We start from the raw sequence: 19,099 nt of genomic DNA, 5'->3' as shown, positions 1-19,099 counted from the left end.
TTAAAGGGGTCTGAATCCCTGGGTTCAGGTTGCACCCTTAAAGGGGTCTGAATCCCTGGGTTCAGGTTACACCCTTAAAGGAGTATGAATCCCTGGGTTCAGGTTACACATTACAGAAGGGTTTCAGAGTTCCCATCCATAATGCACTCGTCACCTCTCCTTGTCATCCTCACTATTAGAGGCTTATTCTCTGCAATTGGAAATCCGTTAAACCTCCAACGTTCACGAATTGGGTCAGGGATGTGCTATCCTTTATACCACTGGAAAAGCTCAGGTACAACAGATACAAGTCTCGCCAAAAAATTGTAAAGGCCTCTGGTCCCCTTTTATTGAATTCACCCTTACTATCTTTTCCTGCAAATACTGAAAGTGATACTGTGTAGATCAGGGGTTCCCAAACTTTTTTGTCTCAGGGCACCCCATGAATATTTTTTTTTAATCCGAGGCACCCCTACATTATAATTTTCACTCCCAGCACCTTATATTTATAGCATATCGTCGTTGTCGGGTGGAAACGTCCAAAATCGTTTGTTTTGTATTTATCATCTATAAAATGTACCAAACTAGTGAAAACAGCAGATCTACAAGCACACTGTGCTTGTAGATTGGCTGTTTTCACTAGTTTTGTGTGACAGTCTTGTATGATGAAGCAGGGCTTTGCTTTACCAAAAGACGTACACATTTGAAACTTGGAGATACGAGGTTTCTGCCCGACAGTGACAATATATTAGTGATTATGGTGCGAGGAAAACGTTGAGATAAAAGCCATTTTGGTTAGAACTGACTGAAAATAACTGTACTTCAAGTTTAAAATTATATTTTTTCAAGTGTCCGCATAAATTCCAAATATTATCAAATTATCTCGCGGCACCCCTGGACTGCCGTCACAGCACCCCAGGGTGCCCCGTCACCCACTTTGAAAACCCCTGCTGTAGACACTCTTGGTCTGACTAGATGTTCATCACGCGTATACACAGATATATCTGGACTACAGGTGCTACTACTAGTTTGGGTCCCCAAACGTTTCATTTCTCTTGGTTCACTGGCTAAAAATTTTGGGAACCATCATGCTTGCTGTAGACAGTGGTGTAAAGTAACTAAGTAGATTAAATTAACTGAAAAGCTTAGGGTAGTCTATCATGGGCTTAGGCATGTCAATCATGCTCATTTCAGCACGGCTGGCGAGCCTATTTCAACCAATTGCTGGGTCAGAACGACCTGTAATATAATATCAATATTTCCAATATTTTCCTTTTCACAAGAGATATTTCACACGGTTAATGCACAGCGGCATAGCAGAACCGTTGTAGGCTTAATATAGGTTTAATATAGGCATGATGTCTTACCTAACCAGCCCACCAATAAGAATAATGTTTATTTACTCACGTTTAGCAGCTGATGAGAATGCACCACGTTGCCGTTGTACAGACAGTGCTGGTGGTGTCTGCATGTTTAACTGGAATAATACTCGGGTAGATAATCCAAGGTAACAACAATTCACAACAAACAAACTGCTGCAGGCTACGAACCGCTTAAAGTTTGAAGAAGTAAACACAGACCGTGTAAGTAGTTGGTTGGTCTGTGAGTCTTATCCCATAGCCTGAAGGGGCAGTCAGCTTGTTGGTTGTTGGTTGTCATGGCGATATTACAACCAATCGGTGGACGGTCTGCTCTTGCCTGGCTTCTGCACCCTGTCTGCGGTACAGTAGGCTACTTGATCACACTCTGTCTGCGGTACAGTAGGCTACTTGATCACACTCTGTCTGTGGTACAGTAGGCTACTTGATCACACTCTGTCTGCGGTACAGTAGACTACTTGATCACACTCTGTCTGCGGTACAGTAGACTACTTGATCACACTCTGTCTGCGGTACAGTAGACTACTTGATCACACTCTGTCTGCGGTACAGTAGGCTACTTGATCACACTCTGTCTGCGGTACAGTAGACTACTTGATCACACTCTGTCTGCGGTACAGTAGGCTACTTGATCACACTCTGTCTGCGGTACAGTAGACTACTTGATCACACTCTGTCTGCGGTACAGTAGACTACTTGATCACACTCTGTCTGCGGTACAGTAGGCTACTTGATCACACTCTGTCTGCGGTACAGTAGACTACTTGATCACACTCTGTCTGCGGTACAGTAGACTACTTGATCACACTCTGTCTGCGGTACAGTAGACTACTTGATCACACTCTGTCTGCGGTACAGTAGACTACTTGATCACACTCTGTCTGCGGTACAGTAGACTACTTGATCACACTCTGTCTGCGGTACAGTAGACTACTTGATCACACTCTGTCTGCGGTACAGTAGACTACTTGATCACACTCTGTCTGCGGTACAGTAGACTACTTGATCACACTCTGTCTGCGGTACAGTAGACTACTTGATCACACTCTGTCTGCGGTACAGTAGGCTACTTGATCACACTCTGTCTGCGGTACAGTAGACTACTTGATCACACTCTGTCTGCGGTACAGTAGACTACTTGATCACACTCTGTCTGCGGTACAGTAGACTACTTGATCACACTCTGTCTGCGGTACAGTAGGCTACTTGATCACACCCTGTCTGCGGTACAGTAGACTACTTGATCACACTCTGTCTGCGGTACAGTAGGCTACTTGATCACACTCTGTCTGCGGTACAGTAGGCTACTTGATCACACTCTGTCTGCGGTACAGTAGGCTACTTGATCACACTCTGTCTGCGGTACAGTAGACTACTTGATCACACTCTGTCTGCGGTACAGTAGACTACTTGATCACACTCTGTCTGCGGTACAGTAGACTACTTGATCACACTCTGTCTGCGGTACAGTAGACTACTTGATCACACTCTGTCTGCGGTACAGTAGACTACTTGATCACACTCTGTCTGCGGTACAGTAGACTACTTGATCACACTCTGTCTGCGGTACAGTAGACTACTTGATCACACTCTGTCTGCGGTACAGTAGACTACTTGATCACACTCTGTCTGCGGTACAGTAGACTACTTGATCACACTCTGTCTGCGGTACAGTAGACTACTTGATCACACTCTGTCTGCGGTACAGTAGACTACTTGATCACACTCTGTCTGCGGTACAGTAGACTACTTGATCACACTCTGTCTGCGGTACAGTAGACTACTTGATCACACTCTGTCTGCGGTACAGTAGGCTACTTGATCACACTCTGTCTGCGGTACAGTAGACTACTTGATCACACTCTGTCTGCGGTACAGTAGACTACTTGATCACACTCTGTCTGCGGTACAGTAGACTACTTGATCACACTCTGTCTGCGGTACAGTAGGCTACTTGATCACACTCTGTCTGCGGTACAGTAGACTACTTGATCACACCCTGTCTGCGGTACAGTAGACTACTTGATCACACTCTGTCTGCGGTACAGTAGACTACTTGATCACACTCTGTCTGCGGTACAGTAGGCTACTTGATCACACTCTGTCTGCGGTACAGTAGACTACTTGATCACACCCTGTCTGCGGTACAGTAGACTACTTGATCACACTCTGTCTGCGGTACAGTAGACTACTTGATCACACTCTGTCTGCGGTACAGTAGACTACTTGATCACACCCTGTCTGCGGTACAGTAGACTACTTGATCACACTCTGTCTGCGGTACAGTAGACTACTTGATCACACTCTGTCTGCGGTACAGTAGACTACTTGATCACACTCTGTCTGCGGTACAGTAGGCTACTTGATCACACTCTGTCTGCGGTACAGTAGACTACTTGATCACACTCTGTCTGCGGTACAGTAGACTACTTGATCACACCCTGTCTGCGGTACAGTAGACTACTTGATCACACTCTGTCGTACAGTAGACTACTTGATCACACTCTGTCTGCGGTACAGTAGGCTACTTGATCACACTCTGTCTGCGGTACAGTAGGCTACTTGATCACACTCTGTCTGCGGTACAGTAGGCTACTTGATCACACTCTGTCTGCGGTACAGTAGACTACTTGATCACACCCTGTCTGCGGTACAGTAGACTACTTGATCACACTCTGTCTGCGGTACAGTAGGCTACTTGATCACACTCTGTCTGCGGTACAGTAGGCTACTTGATCACACTCTGTCTGCGGTACAGTAGACTACTTGATCACACTCTGTCTGCGGTACAGTAGGCTACTTGATCACACTCTGTCTGCGGTACAGTAGACTACTTGATCACACTCTGTCTGCGGTACAGTAGACTACTTGATCACACTCTGTCTGCGGTACAGTAGGCTACTTGATCACACTCTGTCTGCGGTACAGTAGGCTACTTGATCACACTCTGTCTGCGGTACAGTAGACTACTTGATCACACTCTGTCTGCGGTACAGTAGACTACTTGATCACACTCTGTCTGCGGTACAGTAGACTACTTGATCACACTCTGTCTGCGGTACAGTAGGCTACTTGATCACACTCTGTCTGCGGTACAGTAGACTACTTGATCACACTCTGTCTGCGGTACAGTAGACTACTTGATCACACTCTGTCTGCGGTACAGTAGGCTACTTGATCACACTCTGTCTGCGGTACAGTAGGCTACTTGATCACACTCTGTCTGCGGTACAGTAGACTACTTGATCACACTCTGTCTGCGGTACAGTAGACTACTTGATCACACTCTGTCTGCGGTACAGTAGGCTACTTGATCACACTCTGTCTGCGGTACAGTAGGCTACTTGATCACACTCTGTCTGCGGTACAGTAGGCTACTTGATCACACTCTGTCTGCGGTACAGTAGGCTACTTGATCACACTCTGTCTGCGGTACAGTAGACTACTTGATCACACTCTGTCTGCGGTACAGTAGACTACTTGATCACACTCTGTCTGCGGTACAGTAGACTACTTGATCACACTCTGTCTGCGGTACAGTAGGCTACTTGATCACACCCTGTCTGCGGTACAGTAGACTACTTGATCACACTCTGTCTGCGGTACAGTAGGCTACTTGATCACACTCTGTCTGCGGTACAGTAGGCTACTTGATCACACTCTGTCTGCGGTACAGTAGGCTACTTGATCACACTCTGTCTGCGGTACAGTAGACTACTTGATCACACTCTGTCTGCGGTACAGTAGACTACTTGATCACACTCTGTCTGCGGTACAGTAGACTACTTGATCACACTCTGTCTGCGGTACAGTAGACTACTTGATCACACTCTGTCTGCGGTACAGTAGACTACTTGATCACACTCTGTCTGCGGTACAGTAGACTACTTGATCACACTCTGTCTGCGGTACAGTAGACTACTTGATCACACTCTGTCTGTGGTACAGTAGACTACTTGATCACACTCTGTCTGCGGTACAGTAGACTACTTGATCACACTCTGTCTGCGGTACAGTAGACTACTTGATCACACTCTGTCTGCGGTACAGTAGACTACTTGATCACACCCTGTCTGCGGTACAGTAGACTACTTGATCACACTCTGTCTGCGGTACAGTAGACTACTTGATCACACTCTGTCTGTGGTACAGTAGACTACTTGATCACACTCTGTCTGCGGTACAGTAGGCTACTTGATCACACTCTGTCTGTGGTACAGTAGACTACTTGATCACACTCTGTCTGCGGTACAGTAGACTACTTGATCACACTCTGTCTGCGGTACAGTAGACTACTTGATCACACTCTGTCTGCGGTACAGTAGACTACTTGATCACACTCTGTCTGCGGTACAGTAGACTACTTGATCACACTCTGTCTGCGGTACAGTAGACTACTTGATCACACTCTGTCTGCGGTACAGTAGGCTACTTGATCACACTCTGTCTGCGGTACAGTAGGCTACTTGATCACACTCTGTCTGCGGTACAGTAGGCTACTTGATCACACTCTGTCTGCGGTACAGTAGACTACTTGATCACACTCTGTCTGCGGTACAGTAGGCTACTTGATCACACTCTGTCTGCGGTACAGTAGACTACTTGATCACACTCTGTCTGCGGTACAGTAGGCTACTTGATCACACTCTGTCTGCGGTACAGTAGACTACTTGATCACACTCTGTCTGCGGTACAGTAGACTACTTGATCACACTCTGTCTGCGGTACAGTAGACTACTTGATCACACCCTGTCTGCGGTACAGTAGACTACTTGATCACACTCTGTCTGCGGTACAGTAGACTACTTGATCACACTCTGTCTGCGGTACAGTAGACTACTTGATCACACTCTGTCTGCGGTACAGTAGACTACTTGATCACACCCTGTCTGCGGTACAGTAGACTACTTGATCACACTCTGTCTGCGGTACAGTAGACTACTTGATCACACTCTGTCTGCGGTACAGTAGACTACTTGATCACACTCTGTCTGCGGTACAGTAGGCTACTTGATCACACTCTGTCTGCGGTACAGTAGACTACTTGATCACACTCTGTCTGCGGTACAGTAGACTACTTGATCACACTCTGTCTGCGGTACAGTAGACTACTTGATCACACTCTGTCTGCGGTACAGTAGACTACTTGATCACACCCTGTCTGCGGTACAGTAGACTACTTGATCACACTCTGTCTGCGGTACAGTAGACTACTTGATCACACTCTGTCTGCGGTACAGTAGACTACTTGATCACACCCTGTCTGCGGTACAGTAGACTACTTGATCACACTCTGTCTGCGGTACAGTAGACTACTTGATCACACCCTGTCTGCGGTACAGTAGACTACTTGATCACACTCTGTCTGCGGTACAGTAGGCTACTTGATCACACTCTGTCTGCGGTACAGTAGGCTACTTGATCACACCCTGTATGCGGTACAGTAGGCTACTTGATCACACCCTGTCTGCGGTACAGTAGACTACTTGATCACTGCTACACTGCTTTGCCCCGGGGGGCTACACTGCTTTGCCCCGGGGCGCTACACTGCTTTGCCCCGGGGGGCTACACTGCTTTGCCCCGGGGGGCTACACTGCTTTGCCCCGGGGGGCTACACTGCTTTGCCCCGGGGCGCTACACTGCCCTGCCCCGGGGCGCTACACTGCCCTGCCCCGGGGCGCTACACTGCTTTGCCCCGGGGGGCTACACTGCCCTGCCCCGGGGCGCTACACTGCCCTGCCCCGGGGGGCTACACTGCCCTGCCCCGGGGGGCTACACTGCCCTGCCCCGGGGGGCTACACTGCCCTGCCCCGGGGGGCTACACTGCTTTGCCCTGGGGGGCTACACTGCCCTGCCCCGGGGGGCTACACTGCCCTGCCCCGGGGGGCTACACTGCCCTGCCCCGGGGCGCTACACTGCCCTGCCCCGGGCCGATATGTACACTCAGAGTTAAGGAAATGCTGAGGAATTTACAATGTAGCCTGGGGTCGGAGACAGTGTTGTTTTTGACAGCAAATTTAGTTTTAGTCAAAGTCTTTTGAATAAAATGTCATTTAGTTTTAGTCATAATTTAGTCACTTGAAAAGTTTTAGTTTTAGTCTAATTTTAGTCAACTAAATATCATAAGATTTTAGGCGACTAAATCTACAGTTGATTTAGTCAACTGAAATGTATTTTGGCAGGCCTTGATGGCATCGTAATGACTGATTTTACACTTTGTACACACAACGTGAGCTTGTAGATACCTGATTGCAACCAAACATAAAATGACTCTCTTCTCCACCAGTCCCTCCCTAACGTTTTAGTCTAGCTTTTATTTTGTTTACGAAATTGCCAATTATATTTAGTCTTAGTTTTAGTCATCACAGCTTAGTTTTTATTTCGTTTTTGTCAGTGAAAAAAACGCAGTAGACAAACATTTTTCGTCATAGTTTTAGTCGACGAAATCAACACTGGTTGGAGACATTGTATCACAAAAATGTATATCAAATGGGGATCCATGGACTAATGCACTGTTCCCCAAGCAGTGGGTCGGGACCCATGTGTGGGTCGTGGTGGCGAGAAGCGTTGCGTTGTGAGCTTGTAGATCCGCCATTTTCACTCTACTGGTTCACAGGCAAACATCTCAGTGTGGGCTCGCTGAAAGCCAAACGCATGTTCTTCACATTATTTATCTATCAGTCAGTAGCTTGTCAATATAAGGACCATCTGAGACTGAGTACTATTACTTTGAGGGGGTCCATTGCTGGTTCCCAAAGTGTGGTTCAGGGAACCCCGGGGGTCCTTGAGGGGTTTCCCTGGGGGGTCCAATACCGGTTCCCAAAGTGTGGTTCGGGGACCTCTGGGGGTCCCTGAGCTGTTTTCCAGGGGGTCCATCGCTAGTTCCCAAAGTGTGGTTCGGGGACCCCCTGAGGACCCTTGAGGGGTTTCCAGGGGGTCCTGCCTGCGTCTTCACAGTTCCTACTTTTATACCATTGTTTTTTTTTGGCTTGAAGCGAGCCCACAATTGTTTCGAAGGAACAATATTTTCTAGTTTCTCTTGATGGTCTTTGAGCTAAACCGTTTGGGAGCCGCTGGCCAGCCTCATGCATATCAAACAGACGGGGGTCCTTGAAGTGATAAGGCTGAGCATGGCTGCCCTAACGGGTGTGGATGGGTGACATGGTTGCTTGTGACAAGCCGCTGGCATGGTGCCACATGGTGTGTGCTGTGCACAAGCAACGCATCTGGATGGAACTGGGTCTCTGGCCTGAGGCGGTAGGCATCTGGATGGAACTGGGTCTCTGACCTGAGGCGGTAGGCATCTGGATGGAACTAGGTCTCTGACCCGAGGCGGTAGGCATCTGGAACTGGGATGGAACTGGGTCTCTGACCTGAGGCGGTAGGCATCTGGATGGAACTGGGTCTCTGACCTGAGGCGGTAGGCATCTGGATGGAACTGGGTCTCTGACCTGAGGCGGTAGGCATCTGGATGGAACTGGGTCTCTGACCTGAGGCGGTAGGCATCTGGATGGAACTGGGTCTCTGGCCTGAGGCGGTAGGCATCTGGATGGAACTGGGTCTCTGGCCTGAGGCGGTAGGCACGCACGGCACGGGGAACTGACACGTTCAGGGGCGTCACACCAAATCCTGGGCCCTGGGTGCAAGGATTCACTGCGGGCCCCCCATGAATGTTCTTCATAGGGGAAGGGGGTTTAACCCATTTAGACTGGGAACACATTATTTTGTGCTTTAATTATTGAAAAATAGCAGATATAAAAGCTCACCGCGCTGCACTGAGTGCCGTGCTGCGAGCTTGTAGATCTGCTATTTTTGAGAAATCGTGAAAATGTGTGCAAGTCTTTGAATATTTCAAATCCTTCTAAGGTTTCTTGAAAGACCTATGTTTCTGTCAGTGTTGCTCAAAATCTTTCACGTCAAAGACCCCCAAAATGATATGTATTTGGCCACGGACCCCCATCTAAAAATATTTAGTTCCAGGGACCCCACCAGAAGCAAAATTTGAGTTACAAATGTTCGCTTAAAAAATACATATATTCAAAGATTTGCACACATTTTCATGACTTTCCAAAAAATAGCAGATCTACAAGCTCGCAGCGCGGCACTCTTGTATATCTGCTATTTTTCAATAGCTAAAGTAAGCCCCTCCACCTTGGGCCCTCGTAACTCAGTCCCACTCCCCCCCCCCCCCCCCCCCCTTGTGACGCCCCTGGTGGTGTGCACGGGGAACTGACACGTACAGACAGCCGGCCACCTGAGCATTGAGTTGGAGCTTATTTATTAGCGCAGGACGTTTTTTAAAACATAAGCAAGTACAGTACAGTACAGTACAGTACAGTGCTGTGCTGTGCTGTGCTGTGCTGTCAAGGTATACTTTATTTGTCCACAAGGGAAATTTGTCTTGGGCTTTCACCCCTGCTACAGCCACACACAAAACATCAGTAACAAAACAGTAGAGATACATACATTACATTGTGCACAGTGATTAATTAATACACTCAGTCAGTGCTGTTTCAGAGCGTCGTTCAACAATCCAATGGACACAGGTACAAATGATTTTTTAAACCTAATGTACTTCCATACAGGTTCACTGTACCTTCTTCCCGAAGGTAGAAGTACAAACTTCCCATGTAGCACATGGGTAGCATCACCAATTATGCTTTGTGCTGTGCTGTGCTGTGCTGCGCTGCGCTGCGCTGTGCTGTGCTGCACTGCACTGCACTGTACTGTACTGTGCCCAAGGACAGGTTAGAAGCTCTAAAAATACACAATCACAGAAACTAATACACACAGATTAAACTTAAACTAAAAAGAAAACATCAAAATGAAACATTTACAGAAACGGTACACACAACAGGTGCACACAGTACATATTGTGTGTAGTTGCATACATAGTGTTTACACACCCATAATTCACCCAGTCAGGAGGATTTGATACGGATGCTGCTGGCACAAAATGCACCTCCTCTCCAGTTTATCCCCCGATCCCTGAAAGCAGATGAAGTTTCAGGCTTTTCGTGGCCGTCCAGCAGGCTGATCCAACAACAGAGGCTGCTCCCATACAGTGACAATGTTTACTGAGGATTTACTGTGGTGTTCTTCTTCTTCTCCTGGCAGCGCCGAGCCCAACACGCTTACGCAAGGAGCTGCACTTCTTCCATGTGCTTCCCTTCCACAGAGAAAGGTCAAGTGATGTTAATGTGATGCGGTGACGCGTGCGGTTTGCTTTGAGGACTGTGAGGCAACCCCCACGTTACGTACCGTGACACGCGTGCGGACACAGATTTGTGCATTCCACACACACACAATTCAATTCAATTCAAAGGAACTTTGTTGGCATGAGAAAACATACGTTTACATTGCCAAAGCAAGTGTTTCAAGTCAAATAAAAACTGTTGAAAATGGGGAACATAATATACAGTTGGAGGGGGTACAGCATTCAGCGCATTGTGTAAACAGAGCTATGTCACATTTTGACATTATATATATATATATAAGAGCATCAATGTAAGAAACCCGTTTCGTTTAATGGCTACAGAAGATACTGTTCCTCCCCCCCCCCCCCCCCCCCAGCCCGCCCGCCCACCCGCCTGCACACACAGCCGCCTGCCTGCACACACACACACACACACACACACACACACACACACACACACACACACACACACACACACACACACACACACACACACACACACAGACACAGACACACACACACACACACACACACACACACACACACACACACACAGACACACACACACACACACACACACACACACACAGACACACAGAGCTGGTTAAACATTTTGCCTCATGCTAGATGCAGAATAGATGTGCCTCAAGCTAGATGCAGGATAGATACAGCATACAGCATAAAAATGCTAATATACAGCATATGATTTGTGAAAGTGACAAACGGGCTTCACAGTTATGTCAGGTGTGTTCATATGCTAATGGTGATGCGATTTCAGATCAATTGCTCCAGCCACTGAGGAGAAACGCTGTGACAGACAGACAGACAGACAGACACTCACTCAGACATTCGCAAAATTATAGTATAGATGTATATATATTTACAGGGTACTCTTTTGGAACAAATAGCAGCATTATTTCTTCTCAAAATGCATTTAAAGGTAGCAGCTCTGTTTCATACTGTAAGTGCACACACAGCTCTGTTTCATACTGTAAGTGCACACACAGCTCTGTTTCATACTGTAAGTGCACACACAGCTCTGTTTCATACTGTAAGTGCACACACAGCTCTGTTTCATACTGTAAGTGCACACACAGCTCTGTTTCATACTGTAAGTGCACACACAGCTCTGTTTCATACTGTAAGTGCACACACAGCTCTGTTTCATACTGTAAGTGCACACACAGCTCTGTTTCATACTGTAAGTGCACACACAGCTCTGTTTCATACTGTAAGTGCACACACAGCTCTGTTTCATACTGTAAGTGCACACACAGCTCTGTTTCATACTGTAAGTGCACACACACCGCCCTCCCCCAGCCAGTGTTGTATTAGCGATTTAATGTTTGGGGGCACGCCAATTTAATGACGTCACACGCACATCGTTTGTCACCTCCACTACTGGAGTTAGCAGACCATTGCTATGCACCCAGGCTGGTTCCTACAGTATGTTGATGCCCCATGGTGTGACCGTGTGACTCTACAGCTTTTGTAAACGTTGTTGAGCTGTGACCTCAATGGTTGTTTTACATGGATGCGTGTGCGTGCCCGACCGTGCTCCTGCTCAAAGAGATTTGGGGTGGCGCGTGTACCGTGTACCTGCGTCACACATCCCCTGTGTACCTCGACGCACACACCTTGTCAAGTCCAATCCTGATTGTTAATTTATCTCAAAAGCGTTAAAAGAACACTGCACATCCCCCCCCCCCCCCTCCCCTCATCTCATATGCATGCGTTTCTCTCTCCTGCAGCACACTTTGCATAACAGCTTCTTTGAACGCATGATTATGATCATGATTATGCCAAGGAGAATAAACGGGTTGGCCACGCCAGAGCCTCTGAGCAGCCCCACGGCTTGCAGTCTGTTTTCAGCGGTAGCCGGTGCCACGGTGGTGGCCCTCTTGGCAACGCGGCTAAAGAGGATTTGGCCGCCGCCGAGCGTGACTGGCAGCCACACCGTTTATAGTCCAGGAGGGCTGGGGTGTCCATTTAACTCTGAGAGTGTACACATGTAACCTAATGGGTTCCATTTAACTCTGAGAGTGTACACATGTAACCTAATGGGTGTCCATTTAACTATGAGAGTGTACACATGTAACCTAATGGGTTCCATTTAACTCTGAGTGTACACAATGTAACCTAATGGGTTCTATTTAACTCTGAGTGTACACAATGTAACCTAATGGGTTCCATTTAACTCTGAGTGTACACAATGTAACCTAATGGGTTCTATTTAACTCTGAGAGTGTACACATGTAACCTAATGGGTTCCATTTAACTCTGAGAGTGTACACAATGTAACCTAATGGTTCCATTTAACTCTAAGAGTGTACACATGTAACCTAATCAGGCACGTGCACACATAGACATCAAAGAGGGCTTGAGCCCCTGCCCTTTTATCCGCCTCTAAAAATTGCCCTCTCCAGACCATGAATGCAGTTTTTCCCAAGGTGTGAGAAATGCAAACGGCCTCTTTCCATGCCATACCTGAAGGCAGCATTCAAGAGAATTGACTTGTCCAAACTCGCCTGAACTTGAATGCAGCATCTCATGTTGATAGAATTGCCCTCTCTGTGTAGAAATCCTTGCCGTTACGCCACATCTCCAGTATTGACTTGGTTATGCTTAGTTCAGTGTGAAAAGCACCGATAATAGCCGACCTCCAAACTCACAACGCGCGTTGTAGCATACCTTGGAGGTCTGCTATTTTCAATATTTTCACCAAAAGGCCCTTTTAGAAATGTCAGCCTCTGCCTCTTTAACATTCTCTGCACGTTCCTCAACGTAATGGGTTCCGTTTTATGCACTCTTAGAGTTACAGACAGATGAATCCAACACTCTTAGAGTTACAGACAGATGAATCCAACACTCTTAGAGTTACAGACAGATGAATCCAACACTCTTAGAGTTACAGACAGATGAATCCAACACTCTTAGAGTTACAGACAGATGAATCCAACACTCTTAGAGTTACAGACAGATGAATCCAACTCTCTTAGAGTTACAGACAGATGAATCCAACACTCTTAGAGTTACAGACAGATGAATCCAACTCTCTTAGAGTTACAGACAGATGAATCCAACTCTCTTAGAGTTACAGACGGATGAATCCAACACTCTTAGAGTTACAGACAGATGAATCCAACACTCTTAGAGTTACAGACAGATGAATCCAACTCTCTTAGAGTTACAGACAGATGAATCCAACACTCTTAGAGTTACAGACAGATGAATCCAACTCTCTTAGAGTTACAGACAGATGAATCCAACTCTCTTAGAGTTACAGACGGATGAATCCAACACTCTTAGAGTTACAGACAGATGAATCCAACACTCTTAGAGTTACAGACAGATGAATCCAACTCTCTTAGAGTTACAGACGGATGAATCCAACACTCTTAGAGTTACAGACAGATGAATCCAACACTCTTAGAGTTACAGACAGATGAATCCAACTCTCTTAGAGTTACAGACAGATGAATCCAACACTCTTAGAGTTACAGACAGATGAATCCAACTCTCTTAGAGTTACAGACAGATGAATCCAACACTCTTAGAGTTACAGACAGATGAATCCAACTCTCTTAGAGTTACAGACAGATGAATCCAACACTCTTAGAGTTACAGACAGATGAATCCAACTCTCTTAGAGTTACAGACAGATGAATCCAACTCTCTTAGAGTTACAGACGGATGAATCCAACACTCTTAGAGTTACAGACAGATGAATCCAACACTCTTAGAGTTACAGACAGATGAATCCAACTCTCTTAGAGTTACAGACGGATGAATCCAACACTCTTAGAGTTACAGACAGATGAATCCAACACTCTTAGAGTTACAGACAGATGAATCCAACACTCTTAGAGTTACAGACAGATGAATCCAACACTCTTAGAGTTACAGACGGATGAATCCAACACTCTTAGAGTTACAGACAGATGAATCCAACTCTCTTAGAGTTACAGACAGATGAATCCAACACTCTTAGAGTTACAGACAGATGAATCCAACTCTCTTAGAGTTACAGACAGATGAATCCAACACTCTTAGAGTTACAGACAGATGAATCCAACTCTCTTAGAGTTACAGACATATGAATCCAACACTCTTAGAGTTACAGACAGATGAATCCAACACTCTTAGAGTTACAGACAGATGAATCCAACACTCTTAGAGTTACAGACAGATGAATCCAACTCTCTTAGAGTTACAGACAGATGAATCCAACTCTCTTAGAGTTACAGACAGATGAATCCAACTCTCTTAGAGTTACAGACAGATGAATCCAACTCTCTTAGAGTTACAGACAGATGAATCCAACACTCTTAGAGTTACAGACAGATGAATCCAACACTCTTAGAGTTACAGACAGATGAATCCAACTCTCTTAGAGTTACAGACAGATGAATCCAACTCTCTTAGAGTTACAGACAGATGAATCCAACTCTCTTAGAGTTACAGACAGATGAATCCAACTCTCTTAGAGTTACAGACAGATGAATCCAACACTCTTAGAGTTACAGACAGATGAATCCAACTCTCTTAGAGTTACAGACAGATGAATCCAACACTCTTAGAGTTACAGACAGATGAATCCAACACTCTTAGAGTTACAGACAGATGAATCCAACTCTCTTAGAGTTACAGACAGATGAATCCAACACTCTTAGAGTTACAGACGGATGAATCCAACACTCTTAGAGTTACAGACAGATGAATCCAACTCTCTTAGAGTTACAGACAGATGAATCCAACACTCTTAGAGTTACAGACAGATGAATCCAACACTCTTAGAGTTACAGACGGATGAATCCAACTCTCTTAGAGTTACAGACAGATGAATCCAACTCTCTTAGAGTTACAGACAGATGAATCCAACACTCTTAGAGTTACAGACAGATGAATCCAACAGGGAGGATTTTTGCTGTGCACAAGAATGGGAACGGTGCCAGGAAGCATCTGATAGCTGGTGGTGGAATGATTAACCCTTGTGCAGACATGTGCAGATCTGCACGTGAATCGTCATCAAAGGGGGCTTGAGCCCTGGCCCTTTTATCAGTCTGTAAAAAGTGCCCTCTCCAGAACATGAATCCAGTTTTTACTATGGTGAAAGAAATGCAAATGCCCCCTCTTTCCATGCCATACCTGAAGGCAGCATTCAAGAGAATTGCCTTGTCCAAACTCTCCTGAACTTGAATGCAGCATCTTATGTTGAAAGAATTGCCATCTCTGTGTAGAAATCCATGCTGTTACGCCACATTGCCTTTTTCATATAGTTTAGTGTGGTACCTTAAGTACTGAAAATATATGACCTCCAAGCTCACAACGCGTCACAGCGCGACGCGTTGTGAGCTTGGAGGTCAGATATTTCCGATATTTTCACCAACAGGCCCTTTTAGAAATTTTAGCCCCTGCCTCTCTAACATTCTCTGCACGTCCCTGGTGAATGTGTGTGTGTGTGTGTGTGTGTGTGTGTGTGTGTGTGTGTGTGTGTGTGTGCGCGTGCGTGCGTGCGTGCGTGTGGGTACGTGCACAGGGCTCCAGGGACACCCCCAGTGGACGAGCGGGGGCCCAGCTCGGCCCCCAGACTCTGGTGAACCTCTTCAATTCTCCTCTCTACTCTGATGTCATCTTCATGGTGCAAGGCAAGTCCCTCTGTTACACCTTATACGTCCATTACATCCATGCACCGTCTCTCTCTCTCTCTCTCTCTCTCTCACTCTCTCTCTCTCTCTCTCTCTCTCTCTCTCTCTCTCTCTCTCTCTCTCTCTCTCTCTAGGGCATTCACCAATAGTGATTTTTAGTATTCGAATTATTCGACCTCAAAGTATTCCAATAGTCGAATATTGGACAGGACTGGCTAAACTGTCAAATATTAAGTAAGCAAGAGGGGAACATTGTGAAAACAGCCGATCTACATGCTCACAGCATGTAGATCTGCTATTTTCACAATATTTATCTGCGGAACCAAGTCACATTAAATGTAATACCTACAATTCCAAGTGCTTGTCAGGGTGGGGGTCCCCAGTTCAAATATGTTTATTTTGGGGGTCACGGCCTAAAAAGGTTTGGGAACCATTGACAACTCATTCTTATGACTTCCTATCTAGCCAAGCTTCATAAACTAGATATTTCTTAAAGAGTGAAAGGGAATATTCGACTTTAGTGAACAACATCGAATAGTGACTTTGATATTTGAATATTCTAATATTTGGTGAATGCCCTAACATACGCACCTTGATGTGAAGTTGATTCTAGCAGCATTAGTAGTCTGTTGTGGTGCACCGGTGTGTAAGAGCATTAACTGTTGTGGTGCACCGGTGTGTAAGAGCATTAACTGCAAACTGTTGTAGCACTGCATGCAAATAAAGTGTAGGAGAGAGGGCACAGACAAACAAATAAAGTGTAGGAGAGAGGGCACAGACTAACAAATAAAGTGTAGGAGAGAGGGCACAGACTAACAAATAAAGTGTAGGAGAGAGGGCACAGACAAACAAAACAGGAAAAAAACACTTTTGTGAATGCACTGCAGGGATGTTGTGCTGTATTTAACATCGTGCTGCTGAATAGTGCAAGAATGCCCTGAATGCAGGAGACGCTCTAAGGTCATTCATACCTGCGTTGTGTATTTTCCAAGCCACCTGGGACTTTTAGAGTGAGATAGTTACAGCATGGGACCTTTAGAGTGAGATAGTTACAGCATGGGACCTTTAGAGTGAGATAGTTACATCATGGGACCTTTAGAGTGAGATAGTTACAGCATGGGACCTTTAGAGTGAGATAGTTACAGCATGGGACCTTTAGAGTGAGATAGTTACAGCATGGGACCTTTAGAGTGAGATAGTTACAGCATGGGACCTTTAGAGTGAGATAGTTACATCATGGGACCTTTAGAGTGAGATAGTTACAGCATGGGACCTTTAGAGTGAGATAGTTACAGCATGGGACCTTTAGAGTGAGATAGTTACAGCATGGGACCTTTAGAGTGAGGGCTGCCAGACACTGAACTGAAGACTGTAAGCTCAGAGCAGCATTATGTTAGAGTGTTAACTCATAAACAGATTAGTATCCTCCCTTAGTTACAGCTGGTGTTTTTGTACACATGCGCGCGCACGCACGCACGCACGCACGCACGCACGCACGCACGCACGCACGCACACAAGGCAGGGGAAGATCATGGTGGGGGTGAGGGGTTCAGTAAGTTGAAGGAGAGAATATGTAAACTGATTTTAGCTGCAAGATCACTTTAACAAAAAGCACCTTCAATTCAATGTATTCACTTGCATCACAGGGCATCAAATTGTAAGAAAACCCAAAAGATAAGACCTAAAAAGGCTGTCTTAGCAACGCCGCAGTAAGAAGTAGTAAGTAACGGGATAGACGCAGGTAGACACAAGATGGTTACAAGAGTATTGATTGATTGATAGAGAGAAATGTAAAACAACACTGCAGGAGGATAAACAGGACACTTTGTCTTTGAGTATCGGCTCTGTTTATGCAAGGGTTTTTCTAAGAGCTCATTGGCTGCTACGCAGCGGACTGTGGCAAGAACTGTCTAACTGAGCTGTCACTCACTGAGCTGTCACTCACTGCCATGGAAATTAAGTCTGGTTTTGGCTTCATTGTCTTGTGATGCAAAAAAGTGATTTTTATAGACATCAGAATCTGTTTATTGGCCAAGTATATTCACATACTGTAATATTCCTCATATTATGAACTAATTTGACACAGATTACATACACATACATAACAATCTTTCTTTATAAGGACTGGGTTAAACGGTAGACTTAAGCCCAGACATCCCAATGTTGGGAAAATCATATACTTGAAAACCTTCTAAAATCATCTAAAAGATCTACAAGCTCAAAACCTTTTTTGAGAAAATATTTTAAAATGTGGTTTAACACATGGATGACTAACAGGTCATTTTGGCCGATTTTGAGATTGCAAAGTGCAATAACTCTCCCCGCGAAGGTCTCAGAAATTTCCCCTTCCATGACTTTTCCTAAATACTCAAGATATATGTTCTCGTTTTTTTCCCCCTTCTGAAACATTTCCTAAGTATGAAATAATATACATTTATACCACTCTGACTGCATTTATAGGTCAAATTGACAGGTAAATTATTAAAAAAAATTGCCCGGGAGAGCCAACACCTCCTCCCCCTGCTGCCAGCGGGGGCTCTATTGTCAATAGAACAACAGACAATAGAACCCCTGCTGGCAGCAGGGGAGGAGGTGTTGTTCTCCTGGGCAAAAAGGGAGAGAATTTACCTGTCAATTTGACCTATAAATGCAGTCAGAGTGGTAGTTGTTTCACTCACCCGAGTGTTAATAGTCAAACATGGTTTTTGATAGAAAGGGAGAGAGATCAAATATGCAAAATATATATTCCAAAATGAAGTAGCCTAAGTGCAATTCCAACAACTCATGTATGCAGGTTTTGATTGATTGATTGAAGACTTTATTAGAAGTTTGCATAGGAAAAGGTACAGTTTCATGACGGTACAGTTCACTGGTACAAGGTCTACTAAAAGGAGATC

The 19,099-nt window shown here is 45.5% G+C and overlaps 1 protein-coding gene across 1 annotated transcript in view; it reads left to right on the top strand.

The window, feature by feature from the left end:
* The window catches only part of rhobtb3 (Rho related BTB domain containing 3), a gene marked incomplete at its 5' end in the record, with an annotated part of 135,028 nt that overhangs the window by 86,143 nt on the left and 29,786 nt on the right, over positions 1 to 19,099 (top strand). The window contains 1 exon segment of the mRNA XM_080728392.1: positions 16,094 to 16,206. Coding sequence (XP_080584518.1) covers positions 16,094 to 16,206 — 113 coding nt within the window.

This window comes from Nannobrachium achirus (genome assembly GCF_963921795.1).
Source record: "Nannobrachium achirus genome assembly, chromosome: 6".
In the NCBI taxonomy this organism is placed as follows: Eukaryota; Metazoa; Chordata; class Actinopteri; order Myctophiformes; family Myctophidae; genus Nannobrachium; species Nannobrachium achirus.
The sequence above is the reverse complement of the archived record's forward strand: the minus strand, read 5'-3'. Positions and strand labels throughout refer to the sequence as shown.